At 37.1% G+C, this 17,361-nt stretch overlaps 1 protein-coding gene across 3 annotated transcripts in view; it reads right to left on the bottom strand.

Annotated features, from left to right (window-relative positions):
- The window catches only part of CDK14 (cyclin dependent kinase 14), a 314,027-nt gene that overhangs the window by 152,053 nt on the left and 144,613 nt on the right, over positions 1–17,361 (bottom strand). For all 3 annotated transcript variants that reach the window (XM_027639274.1, XM_027639276.1, XM_027639275.1), the window contains 2 exons: positions 12,868–12,930; positions 650–773 (listed from right to left, as the gene is read on the bottom strand). In XM_027639274.1, coding sequence (XP_027495075.1) covers positions 650–773; positions 12,868–12,930 — 187 coding nt within the window. The remainder of the gene's footprint in view (positions 1–649; positions 774–12,867; positions 12,931–17,361) is intronic.

Genomic DNA, 17,361 nt, shown 5'->3' with positions numbered 1-17,361 from the left:
TTTCCACATCTGCATTCACAATGGTTTTCGGAGGAAAGAGTACTTGCCCTGGTGTAGCCACTAGAAAATGGCTTAAAAAATTAAAAATAGGCAAAAGGCTGACATTTCATCCTGACTTTAAACTCCGCATAAGGCTTCCCCATGACAGACTAATGGATACTGAAAGCAGTCCAAGTGATCCTATGTACTTTATTCTTTAGAAAGAACACTTACTCTTGTGTCCTTCAGTCTCTTTCAAAAACCATTTAATGAAAGTTAATACAGATCCCCACAATCCTAGAACTGCTTCCATAAAGTGATTGTGCCCTTCATATAGCCTGTATTTCCTCAGGTCTCTCTCTAATTTTTTTCTTTTCTTTTAAAGGCTTTCAAATCTAATTCAGAGGTCTCATGGTAAATAAAATGCAAATACTTTCAGCATTATCTTCCTTGAGAGAACTGGAGTATGTATTTGTTTTTCACTTGCTTCCTTTTAATCAAGCATTTTGTTGACCATAATCAATTTCTTCACTCAGGAGAAAAATGTGCAATTATCTACAATGAAGAAGGTGTGTCTAAGGAATAGGGTGGGGGGAAGAGAAATCAATGGAACCATCTGTCTGACATTCCTACAACATTATAAGAGACTTGTAATTAACTGCTTGCCTACCAAAGTCTGCCAGCTTTAACTCCCCCGTGTCACTGATCAGAAGATTCTGTGGTTTCAGGTCCCTGTGCAAAATGTAACGCTGGTGGATGTAAGACAGTCCTCGCAGCAACTGAAATAAAAATAACTGAAAAAGAGGGGGACAAAAAATGACCTCTGTTAATATTTTGCATATAACCACAGGTGATTTCTTCACAATATGCAGGGTGCTTGCATATTGCAGTAACATTTTGTCAGAATTCCTCCCAAATTGGTGTAATTCCCACCCAGATTTAACACAATGAAATTCTCATCTGAAAAATATTTATTTTGCAAGGACTAAATCCAGCCTCCAAGCCCTACTGTATCATAGATTCAATTTGCCTGCTTAAAAAGGAACAAGAGCAATACAACCATGCACAGAAGGCTCGGTGTCTACCAAATTATAATTATATTCCATTTACCCATATGGCCTTAGAGATTAGGTGGTAGCCTGAAGACAGATGTGTATCTTCACTAATTATAGGAAACAACAGTACAGGGTGGATAGGGATGGGGAAATTAGGCTGGGGGATGGGACACTGAAGCTAAAACAAAGAAGAAATTAATAGCATAACAATAATGCCTGTGTACGCAAGGAAATCTGCAAATATGGTAGGTTTTCCCCTTCAAAGTTTATTTTAATGGGAGTTTCTTATGTGTTTTTCATTAGGAAATAATAACTCTCACTGAACCTAAAGATGACTTTTGAAACCTACTTGTAATAGTCTTTAAGATAAATTTACATAAGAACTTAACTCACTCTTCATGTTTCTTTGAATCCTTCACTGAACTCTACAATGCTTACCCCTAAAACTAAGCATTACTATTGTGTATTTTGTAATTTACAACTATGAACAAAGAGCTAGATGATGAAGATCTTTTGTCTTCCCCTTTTCACCTCCCTCATGCATCACTGTCCTGCATTCTTACTGGCACTTACTGCGGAAGGCTGTGTTAACCGTCATGGATTTTGTCAATACAAAGCGTGAATAAACTCCCAGAAGTTTTCTTTGCAGTTATGAAAAACCTATCCTAAGATACAGACCCTTCCTCTTGCTTGAAATATTTTAAGGGTTCCAAAAGGGAACACAAAAATCCCTTGCAAACCTATAAACATGGAGGATTCAAGTATGGATATAGAACTCGTGCCTCACAGCTCGGTGGAGAGTGAAACATGCTGTCTCATAAGATGTGGAAACCACACCAAGGATTTGGGAAAAGTCAACCCAGGCACACAAAAATTTCTAATTAACTTGCAACACAAGCATCCTATTTAGTGATTACTGAAGTGAAGAGACATAATAAAAAGGGTTACGAAATCTGATTATAGAAAAGAATAAAGCCTGACATGAAAGAAACAGAAATGTCATGTTACTGAAGTTGAAATGAATTTAATTGCATTTCATTTTTTCCCTGAATGCAGACACAATACACTCTATGTTTAGCTATTTAGCCAGGGCACAAAGAGCCATATCAATCACCTTCTTGCTAGGGTTAGGTCTAACAATGTGCTGAGGAAACCTAAGAGCAAAATATAGAAACAAAGAATAGCAGGAAAGTCATAAGTAACATGCACATTCCTTTTTGAATTGTGGTTAAAATGGAATGCATGGTACATAAAAACTATTTTAATAAGGATGAGAAATAGAAATGGCTTTCCTTACATCCTGAAAATATAAATTAAATTCTATTACATTAATTCAGTATAATATATTTTTTAAAATAAAAAGACAGAGAAAATAACCAGTTTGCTAGGCTAAATCAGTGATATTTAACTTAAACATTATTTTTAAATGTGCAAAGAAATTTCAATTATCACAGTATCTTACAGCACTGTAACCTTTATAATAACTCAAAATATATTTATTAATGTGGTCTTTCATTTGGCTTTAGTGCAATAAATCAAGTGATTTGACATCATGTGCTAAAGAAAAAAAAGCCCAACAACTTCACAGCTAAACAGAACCAACATCTACTCTTGAAGCCACCTTTGGAAAGAAGTTTTATTCCAAACTTGTAGACATACTGTACTCATCAAGTAGTTCCACAAAAGTTAATTAATTCACTCACACCTCTTTGGAGGAAGATCACGAAAGAGAAAAAATCTTCCTGAATTTGTAACAGGGTTAACTCAAATATTGTTTTGTTGCTTTCTCTTTTCATCTTCACCTTGGTTATTTGGCAATATTAAATGTGAAGAGATTTAAGTGAAAACACAAGCCTAATGCCTGGCAGCAGAACATTCTGCAAACCAGAGGCCCTTTGGGATTGCTCAGGAAGAGGAAACACTAAGAGATACTCTTCATTCCCAACAGTTCCCAGCTCCACAAAAACAGAAGTTGAATTGGAAAGAATTGTTTCTGATGCCTCACAAAACACTTCTGCCCTCTCACAGTCAAGTTCCCTCCCTTGATTCTGAGGAAAGCCTTCTCCAAGAAACCCATTCCCCTTCCAGACTATCTGTATTACTTTCATAAGTATCAAAATGAATGCTAGGTGAGGTACCATCAACTCTTAGTCATGTACTGAATCTGAAATCAACATACCATCTATCATGGTCATACTCTCAATTTACTCGCTGCTTCTTCCACCTCACTCAATTCTGATCACTATGAAACCTCAGCCTTGGGCTTCTGCCACAGGTTTTGAACAAGCAACTGAACTGCCATTTCCCCAAGGCCGTAGGATGGGACCCCTGCAGACCAGAGGACAACTCTAAAAGGAGTCAATGGCAAATTCAATATGCATTTTAATGGATTAGTTGTGAGGGTAGAAACAACATAGATTGGTAGCTCTTCAGTTTTTATGTTAATAATTTTAATATTCACATGGTTATATACAAGGTTGTATAAGTATCAAATAACCTGCAATTAACAAACTAGGACATCACTTTTGTCCAGTTTGTAGCTTATTAGTAAGAACAGAGGTTTTGATGATTAAATTAAACACACAAAATGACAAAGGTCATTGTGGTTACAGTTGAGAAAGGCAGAAATCAGGACAGAGATTTGTCTCTAGAAGTCAGGTTTTCAGCAAAGCTTAACATTAGGAGGCTCAACACTTTATGTTCAGACAAAAAAACCCAATCTAACACTTGTGGCTTCAGGTCTTGCTTATTTATTATACCCATTAAAAATACCTTTTTCCCCTGACTGTAATGTAGCTCTCATTTTAATGAGCAACATATTTTAATGAAGAATTTTCATTGTCAATGAGAAAAATGCCTGCATGTCAAAGTCAATTTGGGGTTTATGAACTGCGATATTAAAAGAATAGTAGCAGCTCTTAAAACTTACAAGAGAAAGCCCTCAACTCCACAAAAAGGTTAAATAGTACCTATATAGCCTTTCAAGTATAAGGGATGGATAGCCACTTGAGCTATATGCAATATTTGACCAAACGCCTATAGTAGTTCTAAACTACTACATTTTCTGAGAGATTTGCAGCTGCCTGGATGAGCAGTCCAGCTTTCCTGATGTTTTCATGTATAACCTAGAGCACTACATGCACGCATCTAACAGCTGCAGGGTGGCTCATATGCTGCAGAATGCTTTGCTATCTGTTGGCCTCTGAATGAGCTTGTAAGGTAGACACCAACACAGGCTGTCCGAACCACATCTAAAGGGTGGCACTGATGGGAGCTAACACTTTCTGACTTAGGTTCAGAAAGCTCTTAAGAGTCTAATGATAAAGGGGGACATTCATGTACAGGTGATCCGTGTAAAGTGCTCAGATGACTCCATATAGTTGGTTTCCATTCCCATAGATGGTAGAGAGTTTCTGGCAAAGCATACTGGGGTAAGTGAAAAGCAGAAATTCACAACATGCCTAGGGAGATTCTCCAGAAAATGTACCATTTCCACATAGTCTCTGCTGAGGCATCAAGAACCCCAGTGACAGGAAGGATGCTGGTTAAGAGGACATAATAATGAGGCCTGTGGAGGGCTTTTTTAAATCTTTCCCTGATGGCACAGAGGGATTTCTGACCTTTTTCCTGCATTTGAGCTCCCTTAATACATGTTGTATTGTGCTAATAAAGGACCAGGCCCTAGATACAAATGTAGAAAGCAACATAGAACTTTTAAGTCTAAAGAAAATACTTAAAAATCTTGGTTCTGCTCTCTGTGAAGCAAAAGACTGCAAGTTGAGGTGATCTAACCTGGACCAGGAGTTAACAGCATTTCAGAAGAAAGCTGAAAGCAAGCTTGAATTCACGTGTCATTCCTTTAGCAAGCTCATACCATTCCATTAGCATAGTTACTTTTGAAAAATAATGCACAATACCATAGAAGCTTTACTATCACTCACCACCGGGAACACAAGTGCTCCTGCTTGCTCTAAGTACCAAACCCCACCGTCTGGGTATCACATAATCATCTGAATTCCCAAATGTGTATTCAGCATCAATCAAATCATATTCAGTCTTTATAGGCCATCAAATCCAAAAATGCCAGTAAAAGAAACCCAACTCGGGACATCCCTTCTCATGCTTGCAATCAGTATACTCCCTATCATCCAGAAGATATTACAGGCTTCTGTGAATTGTTGGCTATTTACAAAGGCAAAAGGAGGTAATAAATCCCTCAAGTACTACCTCATAGCCTTGGAAATAAACACAACCAAACACAATGCTCAGTTACATTTGGGTTTATTAGATTGTTTGGGAGTTCTAGATTGACCTGTTTTAAACCACTAACAAAAGAAAAAACTACCTGGTAATATGTATTATCACAGAAGCAATGAAAAATGTCCCTCCGTGACTTCTGCTAGCATGTCAAAAGCTCATCAAGCACAATCTTTTTTATCACCTTGGTTTGCTATTCTTTCCCCTCTTCCCAACCAGGATAATAACCACGAGATAAAATCCAACTTTTCCCTTCTAATAATGTCCTGGGGAAATACTGAACTTTTTAGGTCAAAGCTTTGAAGACTCTGTGCTTAAATTGTCAGAAGAAGGAATTCCAGGAACAAAGTGGTGACCTGAGATGAATTTGCATCCCTAAGAATAAAGGATCCTATTTGAATAAAAAATTATTAGCTATTTGAATCAGCAGGATTACCATGATTTAGTGAGATAAGCTTTATCTCGCTAAAAGGTTCTCCTATCTGACCTCCCTGGAATCAACTGAATTCCCTCCAAAAGAATTCTAAAATAATTCACTCCAAAATACATTTATAAAGGCTTCTAACTTGCTCCTGTATTCCTTATACGAGAGTCTTACCAAAGATGCAGAAATGCATAGGATACAGCCACTGGGAATGCACATCACATCACATCACTACTTTAAGAAAATATGTACAGATTTTTCCACTTAGTTGCAGCAGAATTGCAAAGGAAAGAGATGGAATGTGTTAATTTGCTAACTTCTATTCTCTTTGATGGTCTTATAATCATTTTTTGTCCCCTCTGGATACTACTGCAGTCATTTGAAATGAGGAAGGTGTGCTTAATTAACTGAGTATAAAGACACTCCCTTACGAACAGTTATAGTCATCTGCTAATGTTCAATAAGTGTAAGACTCAGGTTTTTTTCTTCTGAATAAAAAAAATAAAAATAAATTCAATTAACTCTCCTTTTCTACCTTTCACCAATTAATTTCTCTGAACTAGGTCAGATTGGCAATTGTTGCCTCACCAGTTTTAAAGATTTTAAAGTGTTCTCTTCCTCCCTATAACATTTCCATGGTTTTTGCCATATGAACCAGGCGGATCATACAGACAATAAATTACAAGCACATTTATGAAAATTACATTCTTCTAGCATGAATGGTGATAAAGTTTCTGCATTTACTGTTCACAGTTGTGCATATTATCAAATCATTACTTTAAGTGACAAGACTGACACAGAGTGAAATGCTGATGCCATATTTAGTGTCTGATAACTAAAAAGTCTAATTTAAATAATCAATTCTCAATGCCATGTGTAAAAGACGACCTTAATTTGGCATAACATTATTCTGTCTGCTGCACACCTGCTTGTTCACTGGATGAGGAATGAAAAATAGCAACTTCTCAAGCACATTAAACAGCATTGCTTCTTACTTAGCATATCTGCTGAAATATATTTTTAATTCAACTCCACATCAGCAGCATCACTAATTTCAGTGAGCAAGGGAGAGATTTCAAAAGAATGAAATTAGTTAATTTGCTTCCAGTAACAACTGATAAAATTAAAAGGACCACCACAGCAGAGTAAAAGACTTTTACTTCACCTCAGAGTAAAAGACTTTTCTTAAACCTCAATGAGTCAGTGGCATGAAAATACATTACAGCTGGATCTATTCTCATGGTTTAACTGCCCACTTCCTCTGCATCCAAGTCTATGGCAGTCTACCTTTTGGTCAGATACCTCTAGTTACACATAGATGCTCACACACCACAGCTTCCCCTACGTCATGTAATCAGGTATTTGACACATATGGATGCCAGGACTGGCCGTGTCATCCAATGTATGTCTGCCAGAAAAAAGGGGAACACAAATATCCTGTGCACGCCACAGATATTTATACTATCACACGATGGAAAGCAAACAGAAGCAGGCCAGGGAGGCCTACATCATTAACACAACTCTAGCTAAAACCTAAAGCATTTTTATCATACTTTTTGGATACTATGCTTTACTAAAAAGCATATGGGTTTGTATCTTACTAAAAATAAATGGAGCTACAGCTCAGCAAGAGCCAGCACACAATGCTCTGCTACTGCCAAAGTTCAAGCAGCTGCACTTCGAGTGCAGTAAAGCCTCATATGGATGGGGTGCAGAAACTGCCTAATCCTTCCGTGTTCTGGATGCTTCCCTACCCTTTGTGTTTCAGATTATTCTAAAGCTGTAATCAGTTCAATGATAAATATTTATGTTTACAGAAGATATCAGATGAAAACTACCCTATGGCTTTGACTCAAATTATTAATTTTCATAATAGTAATTGAATGCCAAAATTACTCATCTGTCAAAAACATATTCCATTTTAAAAACTGCAACCATTAGTTAAGGACAATGTTCATAGTACTGCAGTACAGAGAGGAATACATGATTAAATGTCAGAGATTTCTGGCAATAGCAAATAACATTCACCATATTACAACATTTTCAATCTAATGTGCTGGTGACCAGCATTAAATCCTTAGCTTAATAAATCCAATATTTTTATATATACGATTTGGGGGTTTTACTATTATTTTTTAACTATATAGTTGCTATAAAGTTGACCAACCTCTTCTTGAGCATTTAGCACAGAAAAATGTTGCAGCATCCCATTATGTTTCATTAATTCCTATCAATTACATTTCTTTTAAACCATTTTTTAAAAGTTTTAAGACAAACTAATTATAGTTTTTTGCTGAAATTTAAGCATATTTTACAGAGATTATTGGGCTGCCCTAGCAAGCTCAATACCCAAATTCCAATCCACACTTTGCCACATACTCTGACTCAGTATGACAGCAATAAAGCACATTTTAAAAGGTTGTGGTAGGGCTTAGTTGGTTGAGGTTTTCCTTAAAAAATATCCATCCCTTATGCATAGAAAACTGCTGTGCCCTGCTTCCTAGGAGCAAGGAAGGCTCAAAATGGAGATGGGTAAGAGCTGAAGTCTTGAAGGCTCCTGGGAGAAGGCTGAATATTCCTGTTTTCTGATGCAAAGCTCAGCAAGAGGGTCTGTCTATTTCTTCTTATCACTGTTTGGCCCTAGGAAGAGAAAAGGTGCCCAGGGAGAAGAAAAAATTAGTGCAGCAATGTTAGATAGAATAAGAACAAACTGGAAGTTCCGTCCCCCTCCGGTCACAGTAGACTACAGGAGCCTTCCAAGTTGCCTGAAGTAAAGGGTTCTGAGAATGATTAAGAGACAGAGACCTTTTTTCGTCTGGTTGACAACCCACTGTCATTCAGGCTGGTGTTGCATGAATTAAGGAACAGTAGGTCACAGGCAAGTGCCTTTTTATTTTGTCAAAGACGGGGGTTTTTCTGCCAAATGCTCACACAAATCAATATTACCTCTAACACTGAAAGTAGAAGAAAAGAAAAAGAGAGAAAAATATGAGGATGCTTTTCTCAAAGACTACAACTATTTCAAGGCAGCATCACTAATTAAGAAGCAAATCAGCTTTCATTAATAGATTTATTTTTAAGGCAGGGATGCAAACAGGCCATGCAGGCACAACAGATGCAAGCCTCTGCTCCATTTATTCCACCAGTAACAGGAGCTACAGTAAACAAACTTAGCTATAAAATAGATGCATCAAGATATAAAGGGGAATTTATGTGCATTACCAGGAACATAATAATATGGAGTAAAAGACACGGTTATAATAAGGATGATATTTCAAAGGTTAGAAGAAGTTAAGAATAGTTACATTTTCACAGGACATGCTGAAATGCACAAAAAAGATACTTAAGGGACATAAATCAAAATGAAGATCATAATAAAAAAAAATATCACTGGTAAAGTCAGTTACTTGTTATGACCCACTAGAGTTCCTGCTCTAGGAAGCAATCCAGATGTTTCAGCTGAGCCTGGACTATCTCTAAAGGCTGGAATGGCTGTAGGAAAGCAAGCCAGGAGTATAGATTTCAGTAGTCCAGGCCAGCAGAAACAGTGTAGGGAGAGTCAGGAGCAAATCTTGTACCCCAGTTTGCCACAGCACATTTTGCAGCTTGGCAAGTGCCACACAGTACACTTATAAATCAACTCATATGTCCAGTCATGTAAAAGGATGCAGCAGTAGCTTCCAAAGGAAATATATTTATATGTGGGGCCATGTATTTAATATTTATTGTGTGCCTTCAGTTCTGGAAAAACTGAGGAAGATATCTTCAAAATCAGACAAGAGAAGATGAGGTCCTGCCTACTACACAAGAATTTGTTAACTGGTTACCTTTTTTCTCATCATCTCTAACTATAACACTGTACAAAGTACATTAATATATAGTTATAAATAAATGGTAGACATGCGAGCTTGTTAGTTACCAAAGATGTAAACAATTGTGTTTACCAAGGATACTTGGTTTTAAGTTCTCAGGGACAGATATTTTTAAAACAACATCTCACCTTCACACAAAAATCTTTGAAGGGTTTAAAGCCTGATGTTATTTGTAAGACTTGCACCTCCATGCATGAATTATAAAATTCTTAAATCATTATGTGTCAATACACACATACCATTAAAAATGCTAAACCTAACACTTTGGGAAGCAATATTGTTTTATTTGCCTAAACATACCATCCCAAGACTTCTACAACTGCCAATTGAGACATTCTTGTTTCTACTTCCACATACTTATAATACCCTGCTTATTCTTTATTTAAAATATTTAAGTGACAGCAAATAGCCTATTTGAAACCACAAAGAAAGGCAATGTCAAACACAACACCCGAGGGGACAGTAATATGTGTGTCCGTCAAAGTAATTTGGATTTTTATTCTATTTACAATTCTTCATTTAAAAGTAAGCCTGAGGGAACAAGCATTGTCTTTAGCTTGTAAATACAGAGAAAATTCAGAAATATAATTAGGCTGGAGATGTCCCATATAAAACAAAACATAATTAAATAATGGTTTTGTTTCTGCCTTCATATAAAGTACTGTTTCACAGGAACTACCTCATATATTCTTTGGATAAAGAAAGGTGTTTGATTATGTGGTTTTGTATTTATAATAACTGGCAACAAGCCAGAAAGGAATATCTATCAGCAGGCAATACTTTCCTCAAGAACAAAATTAAAAGGCAGGGGGTCTTTTGTCATACTGGGAGAGCATTAATGGGCTTAATCCCACAGGTTAGCCCCAGAAAGCTGAGACTAATTTATTGCTACTGGAATATAATTGCTCAACTGGAAGTTTTTAAAATGGATTTAGGGATCACATAACCACTGATTCTGAACAAACACTGTCCAAAAGTCTGACTAAAAGTGAAATTCCTGAAGGACCTCTAGCAAGAAGGGACTGGCAGGGAGAGAAGGCTATTAACATGGCTCAGCTCAACCCTTAAAAATCAGCTGTAGCTCCAAATAGACAACTTTGTCCAGAAGCTAAAACCAACATAGGTGGCAAAGTCTCAGAACCACAATTACATAAATCGACAAGCTGAGTACAGCACAACAAAGCATTAAGATATTATGAAGTAACCATCTTATTTCCTCTGTAAGAAAAGAGTAGTGCAAGCCTTTAGTTTGGCATGCTGGTGAAGGTCTGGGAGTTTTTAACATACATAACTGGGTTCTTGTCCTGACAGCCTAGTCTTGGACTATTTTTCACTCTGTTTTGAGAGCAGGTATTCACTGAAAACCTCAAGCTGGCTGATTCAGTTTTAAATTGGTAGGAGTTCAAATCATCATGCCAGGTCTTAATTACTGCATAATTTAACAGTAGCCTTTGCTGCTGGCCTGGCAAGAGAGTCCACTAAATATATACAACTGATTTTCATTAATATTGCTGAAGAGAAAAAAGAATTGTTGAAAGGGATTCCTCATGGTAGAAGAGTAGTTTCATCTGCTCCAACTTTCAAATTTTTTTTTTCACTTCCCCCCCCCTCCAGTTTCCTTTTATTAAAAATCCATTTGGACTTTAAAAAACTTGAACTAGCAGTACCTCAGGACTCTAGATGTGCTTACTCAAAGAAATATTTCTAATGTGTCTATAAGCTTTGGAAGTGTTGCTGAGCACTGTTGTTAGATGGTAAAGATAGTCACGGGAACACGTGCAGCAAAATCTGTTCCCTCTGCGGCTACTGTTTTAAATACTCAGGTATCTCAGGATTTAGAGGATTGATACATCAGCAAGCCCAACTATCTGCCTATGCCCATTCTCCTCAAAGACAAGCTCACTGGGCCCTGATAATATCAAATGAAAGTACAATTATATGAATTATAATGTCTTTTTAGTGGTGAACAATTACAGCTACAATGAGTACTGCATATCAGACCTCCAACTATACAGCACTGCAGCCTTGCAAATCTGAAGGAGCACAAAGAACCTTCAAAGCCAGTCTTCACTTATACCAAACCTCAGAGAGACGAATGTAAAAGTGCTACACTCACAGAGGCACTGTGAAGCTGGCAGTGGGAGAAGATCCATGGGCTTTTCCTGTTCACACTAGCAAAATATCTGAGTGACAGTCAGATATTACAAGGAAGCTATCTTGCAGCAAACACAACATGCATTTTCAAAAAGAATATTTTTTTTTTTTTAGTTTGGTCAAATATATGCAGTAAGGAAGAATTTTCCTTAAATTTGTTAGATAGCAGTTCTTCTCATCTACATTCACATGTTGTAGATGACACTTTTCAGTCAAAGAACATAGAAGGGTCATGAAACTACCCTATAAAACCAGATGATGTGCAACAATGATCAGCTATTGCAAAAAAAAAAAAAATCCTCTTTTTAAAACATTTTGTTTTCTTAAACTAAACAGGCCTTCTGAGTTTTCCAGAAAAGAGAAAGCTATTTTTTATCATGAACTTCTAAATTTCAAGAAGTTAAATACTGGAATAAAGCTCTCAGTATGACAAGTAACGATTTAAACACTTCCAAAGTAGAACAACAATGGGACTGACATTGAAGTGCAAGACAGTTGTAACAAATATCATATACAGTGATCTATATACACATGACACATTCTGCATGTCTGGTCAGCTTCCATTTAATGCTAAAATCATTTGGCTGGCTTCCCAAAAAATAACTCGATCAAGTCTCTACCCATCTATACTTCCATTAAATCCTGCTATCAAACCCCCTCTTTCTTGCATGATGATTCCAAATATCTACCTTAGAAAGAAAAAAACTCCAAAGTGAGATCAGCTATTAAAATGCTTCATGAAAGTAAGCAAAAAGATTGGGGAATATTTTATCTGCTCATATAAAAATCAGTACATTCAGTTGATAGCATTCATTACAGTTCCCTCAAACTTGGTGAACCTACGCTGACTTACCTCACTGGAGATCTAGCACTGACACCCCAAAGCACGTTCACTCTGAGGTTTAAGGGCAGTATTGTCTTGTCTTAAGGGCAAATGTTCGAATGGAGGGGAGGAATTATCAACACTGTTAATAGCATTTACTCATGTATAAAATATATAAACTCATACATATATATTTACTCATATATAAAATATATGAGTAAATGAGTTTCTATTTAACAATTGACATGACATTTTACACTGTTACTGTTTCTGCCTTGAATGCGTGCTCTTTTTGACTCTTACCTTCACATTCTCTGGATGAAGCCCTCCAGGGTGTTTGTCCATGTACTGACATAAATCAGTGTGCTAAAAGAAAGTCAGATGGAAAAAAGTGTATTAATATCTGTATGACTGCAGCAATAAATAACCCTCAATTTAGGAGTGGACAGAACAAAGGGAAAATAAGGAGATTTTTTTCAGTCACGCATGTGCAAACACACAGTTGTACCTTTACACTAATTTTAATTAACAGCCTTGGTAACTTGACTGATATTAATATTAAATAAATGCAAATTAATATTTTTTCTAACATTCTGTATATGGTAAATTAATTACATGCATTTTAGTATCATTTTATACCTTGCAAGGACAGTATCACCATCAACACCACAAAGGTAGTATCTAGAGGGAAGAGGAAGAACCTGAAAGGAGAATCTCACACGCAACTCTAATTGTTCACACTAAAACATTGCATTTTAAACATAATTTTATAGTGATTCTAGATTAAGAATGGCTTAAGGATTTAGAAAATAAAGTTGAAAGGCACTGCATATCAGAGTACTGAATTATAGTTTCCAGCTCAAAAAGAAGCATATATGATGGACATGTACAGCCATTAATTACATTAATTACAGATACTTTAGGAAACAGCTTTACAGAAGAATCAAAACACAAGTTTTCACTTCATAATGAATATAGTTACCTATATTCCCTGCAAACATTGCGTAAAATCTCTTCAGGAAAAAAAGCAGGCTTGCGATGTATAGATTAATGTTATTTTTAATAAATAAATATTTATTGCTCTCACTATGGAAACACTACTTTCTCTGAATTCTTTTACATTTCTTTACTTCAGCAGCATGGTTTCAGTCAAGTGGCATGTGGCATCTCTGATTTGTTTGCACAACTCAGCTTCTGAAACTATGTTCGGAATAAACAAAGTAAAAATATGCACTAGATTAACGAGCAAAGACACAGAGACAGACTCTGCCTTCCGCATCTGGTTTCTGAACACATCTGGTAAAAATCATCCAACATTCCTTGAAAAGCTACTTGGCAATACCTGCCTCATATATCGAACAGCCCAGTTAAATATAATCAGTTTTCAAGGTGAGAGTTTTGGACAAAAGCTGCCTTCCACAAAGCAGAATGGTTTTTCTGTGCAATATTTCCCAAAATGGGAGGCATTCTTTAGTTCTCTTTTGCAAAGTTATATGGATACATGGGAAATTTCACACCCAAGACACAAAATTCGTTCTAGCCACAACTATTATGCATAATCTTCTCTTCTGAAGTCACAAACTACAAAAAACCTACCGTGCATGTAGAATGAACATTGTGATGACATAAGATGCACTGTATGTTTAGGTTGTGCACTAGCACAACTACTTTCAGGAATTCTTAGATGGCTCCAAGACAGCAAGTGCCCTGACTGCAGGAAATTACTTGAATCTCAAAATGAACAGTGAGGGTATCACAAGGGTACACTCAAACAGGCAAACCACACTAAGCACAACACAATAGACCTTCTTCCAAAACACAAGCTACAGTAAGCAATTCTTCATTTTATAGTTCACACTTCAGTGAATGCATTTAGAAAGAAAATTTAAAACTACATCTCTACCAGTGAATAGTTACTTCCACTGAACTTCATTTTGCATAAAGACTCCGTTAAGTTTAAAGACTTATTCATCATTTCTGTAAATCTTTAGCCACTTCAGGTACATATTCCTTTTCTATTCTCCCAGTTAGTTTTCTGGGACTGTATCAGTGAACCATGCCAAAAATGGACCAGTCATCCTTCAGCATGCATCCTCGCATTGCTGGCTTTGGTCTTCTTTTACTATATGACCAACAAAACAGAGTCATCTGCTAACCTTATCATTTGTTTGAATAAACTAACAGGTTTTGAGTACTAACCCCAGCACAAGAGTCTGCCTCTGGCAGAACATCAGCTGAAACACATTACTACTGTAATGGCTAGTGTCAAATAAGAAGCTCAGAGGATTACCCTCATTTTAATGGGTTAACTGTTATTGAAGACACTTAAGACTGTTGGAATAATATGTTCTCTTCTTTAACCTAAATACAAATCTTCGAATACTGGTAGCATCTGCAGTGCTCGAAGAAGTTTAAAGAAAAGCCTGAAATTTCCATTTAGAAAGCCTGTCAGGGTGACCAGGATGCTGTCTCATCCTCAGATACACCCAGCATGGCCCCTGAGCACTGCATGGGCTGGCTGAAGGAATACAAGTTCAGTCTTTCAGCCTTTGTGAGAGACAGATAATTTGATAGGTGGGAAGCTTACTGCCTCCTTCACCTCTTACTGATTTCTATAATCTGCAACTGGTCAGCCAACAGAAACCAGATCAGAGGAAGACAAACTCAATACTAGTTCTCAAAGTCCCATCCCCGAAGCCCCACCGTGCCAGCCCCACCAGCTGCACCTTTATATTCACCAGAACCTTTTCATCCTATTCAGAGTCACATCACCAGGAACAGCAATAAGTCACCTTTTTTATTTCCAATACGCTTGTAATAAATGGTCAGGATAACCCCATTTTTTTACGCTCATATTTCAGTTACTGCTTGGATGCCTTTTCTCCATACAGAAACACCAGTGACGATCATGTTTGTGTTATGCATAATTAAATTCTTCTTCCAACCCCAAGGATCAAGGCAAATGGGAGCCTGATATAACCTTCTGTATCAAAACCTTCCAAAATGGATTGCATGCATCCACTTAAAATTCAGCGTAAACAGCAATTTCCTCTGAATCCTGGAAAACTTAGAGAGTCAATTGTGCTGCAGTCTTTTGGCATTTCTTTTTGCCCTACAGACACACTACAGACATAGAGAAATCTCTACCAAATCTTCATTCAGACAAGAAACAGGAATTAAAAGTCTTTTCTCTTCAAACTTTCAAGTATTTGGTCTCATAAAACTAAGTTAGAGTCTTTCTCATGAAAGTAACTAAACACTATGGTACCAATTGTGAAAGCAACTTAAAATGTTAGAGTACATTTTTTCTCACTTTAAGAAAAAGAAGGTAGCAGTAGAGCAAAGGCAGCATCAGCTGCTTTTCTTTTCCCAAGGTAGGGACTAAATGCATGTTGAATTAAACATTAGTATAGCCAGGAAAATTGACAGCACTGCAGAGACAGCTCTTTCTAAACCTGTTTTCCCTTTTGGCAGGCAAGTGTCTGCTCCAGTGCTTGTGTGCACCACTGACATTGAAGAAGACTACATGAATGCAAGTTTCAGCAAAGCATTAGAAAAGAAAACAAAGAGCAAACTGGATAAAAGCAGTTTTCTAGTGGTATTCCATGAAATTGGTATTGTATAGATGAATGGAGTCTTTTTCTTCATGCTGTATTTCTAGGTAGAAGACAACATGCTTTCCCAAGTGGAACAGTGGCTGCAAATACAGCATGCCACACTGTGACACTGGAGACTTTGCTATGGTTACCACCTTGATCTAATAAAATATATACCCTGAAGGAAAATTCAAGATACAACTACCTATTGCCAAGAATATGAAACTATGCTGAAATAAGGTACAAAGACAAGAAACAAACCAAGCAATACACCTTCTACAGTCCATTCTCCACTGTCTCAGAGGGTGAGGACACCTCACAGGGAAGCAGAATATACTGGGAATGCAGTACAGAGACTCCCAAATGATTACAAGTGTCTGTCACACACATTTTGATCCCAGGTGGACCTGGCTAAACCAATTCTTTGAGCTAGCTCTTAACAACTCTATCAGCCATACTGTTAATCCTCAACACACATTAATCACCAAAGTAATACCATGCTGACAGAACATGGTATATTTTAGCTTAAATTCCTGCTCTTCACACTCCACCAGTTTATCCAACCTTTTCTTTGCTTCCCCAATAAATGTACATTATGATAGCTTTTAAAATGTGGCTTGTCCTCTGCTAAGAAAACCAGATCGGTATTGCAGAAGGAACTCTCTGGATTCTCACATTCCAGAGATGGAGAGCTAAGATGTTGTTATTGACTTTGGTGCACACTGACCTGCAAGAGTTTAAAATGAATTGGCAATATTTAGATACATATTAGCAATAAATCTAATCATAATCATCCACAGAATCATTGTGTCCTTCTCATGCCTGTTTGAGAGCCTTGTCTTGACTACTCTGCAACACTGACTTCAGTCACAGCTATGAATGTGCAGTGCTTTTGCAAAGGAGACTAAGAATCTCATGATGAAATAGCAGAAAATTTTCATATCTGAATTACAATGGCAGCAATTTCTGATGGTAATGACAATTCCCAATACAGCAGGGATGGAACCCAGTTCTCCATTGCAGTTATTATCGGCCTTATCTTGAAACAATACTTTGAATGATGCAGGAACCTCAGAAGACACCCTAGTTCAAACATGTACAAAAAAATGAGAAAAGTTCTACAACCCCCACATGCCTTTACCACACAATCTGCTGCAGAGCTGCACAACAGGTTCTTCCACGAGGATGACCAAAGGAGATT

Source organism: Corapipo altera, unplaced genomic scaffold (assembly GCF_003945725.1).
Source record: "Corapipo altera isolate COAL_440 unplaced genomic scaffold, ASM394572v1 44, whole genome shotgun sequence".
In the NCBI taxonomy this organism is placed as follows: Eukaryota; Metazoa; Chordata; class Aves; order Passeriformes; family Pipridae; genus Corapipo; species Corapipo altera.
Note: the sequence above shows the minus strand (reverse complement) of the source record. Positions and strands in the feature narration are given on the sequence as shown.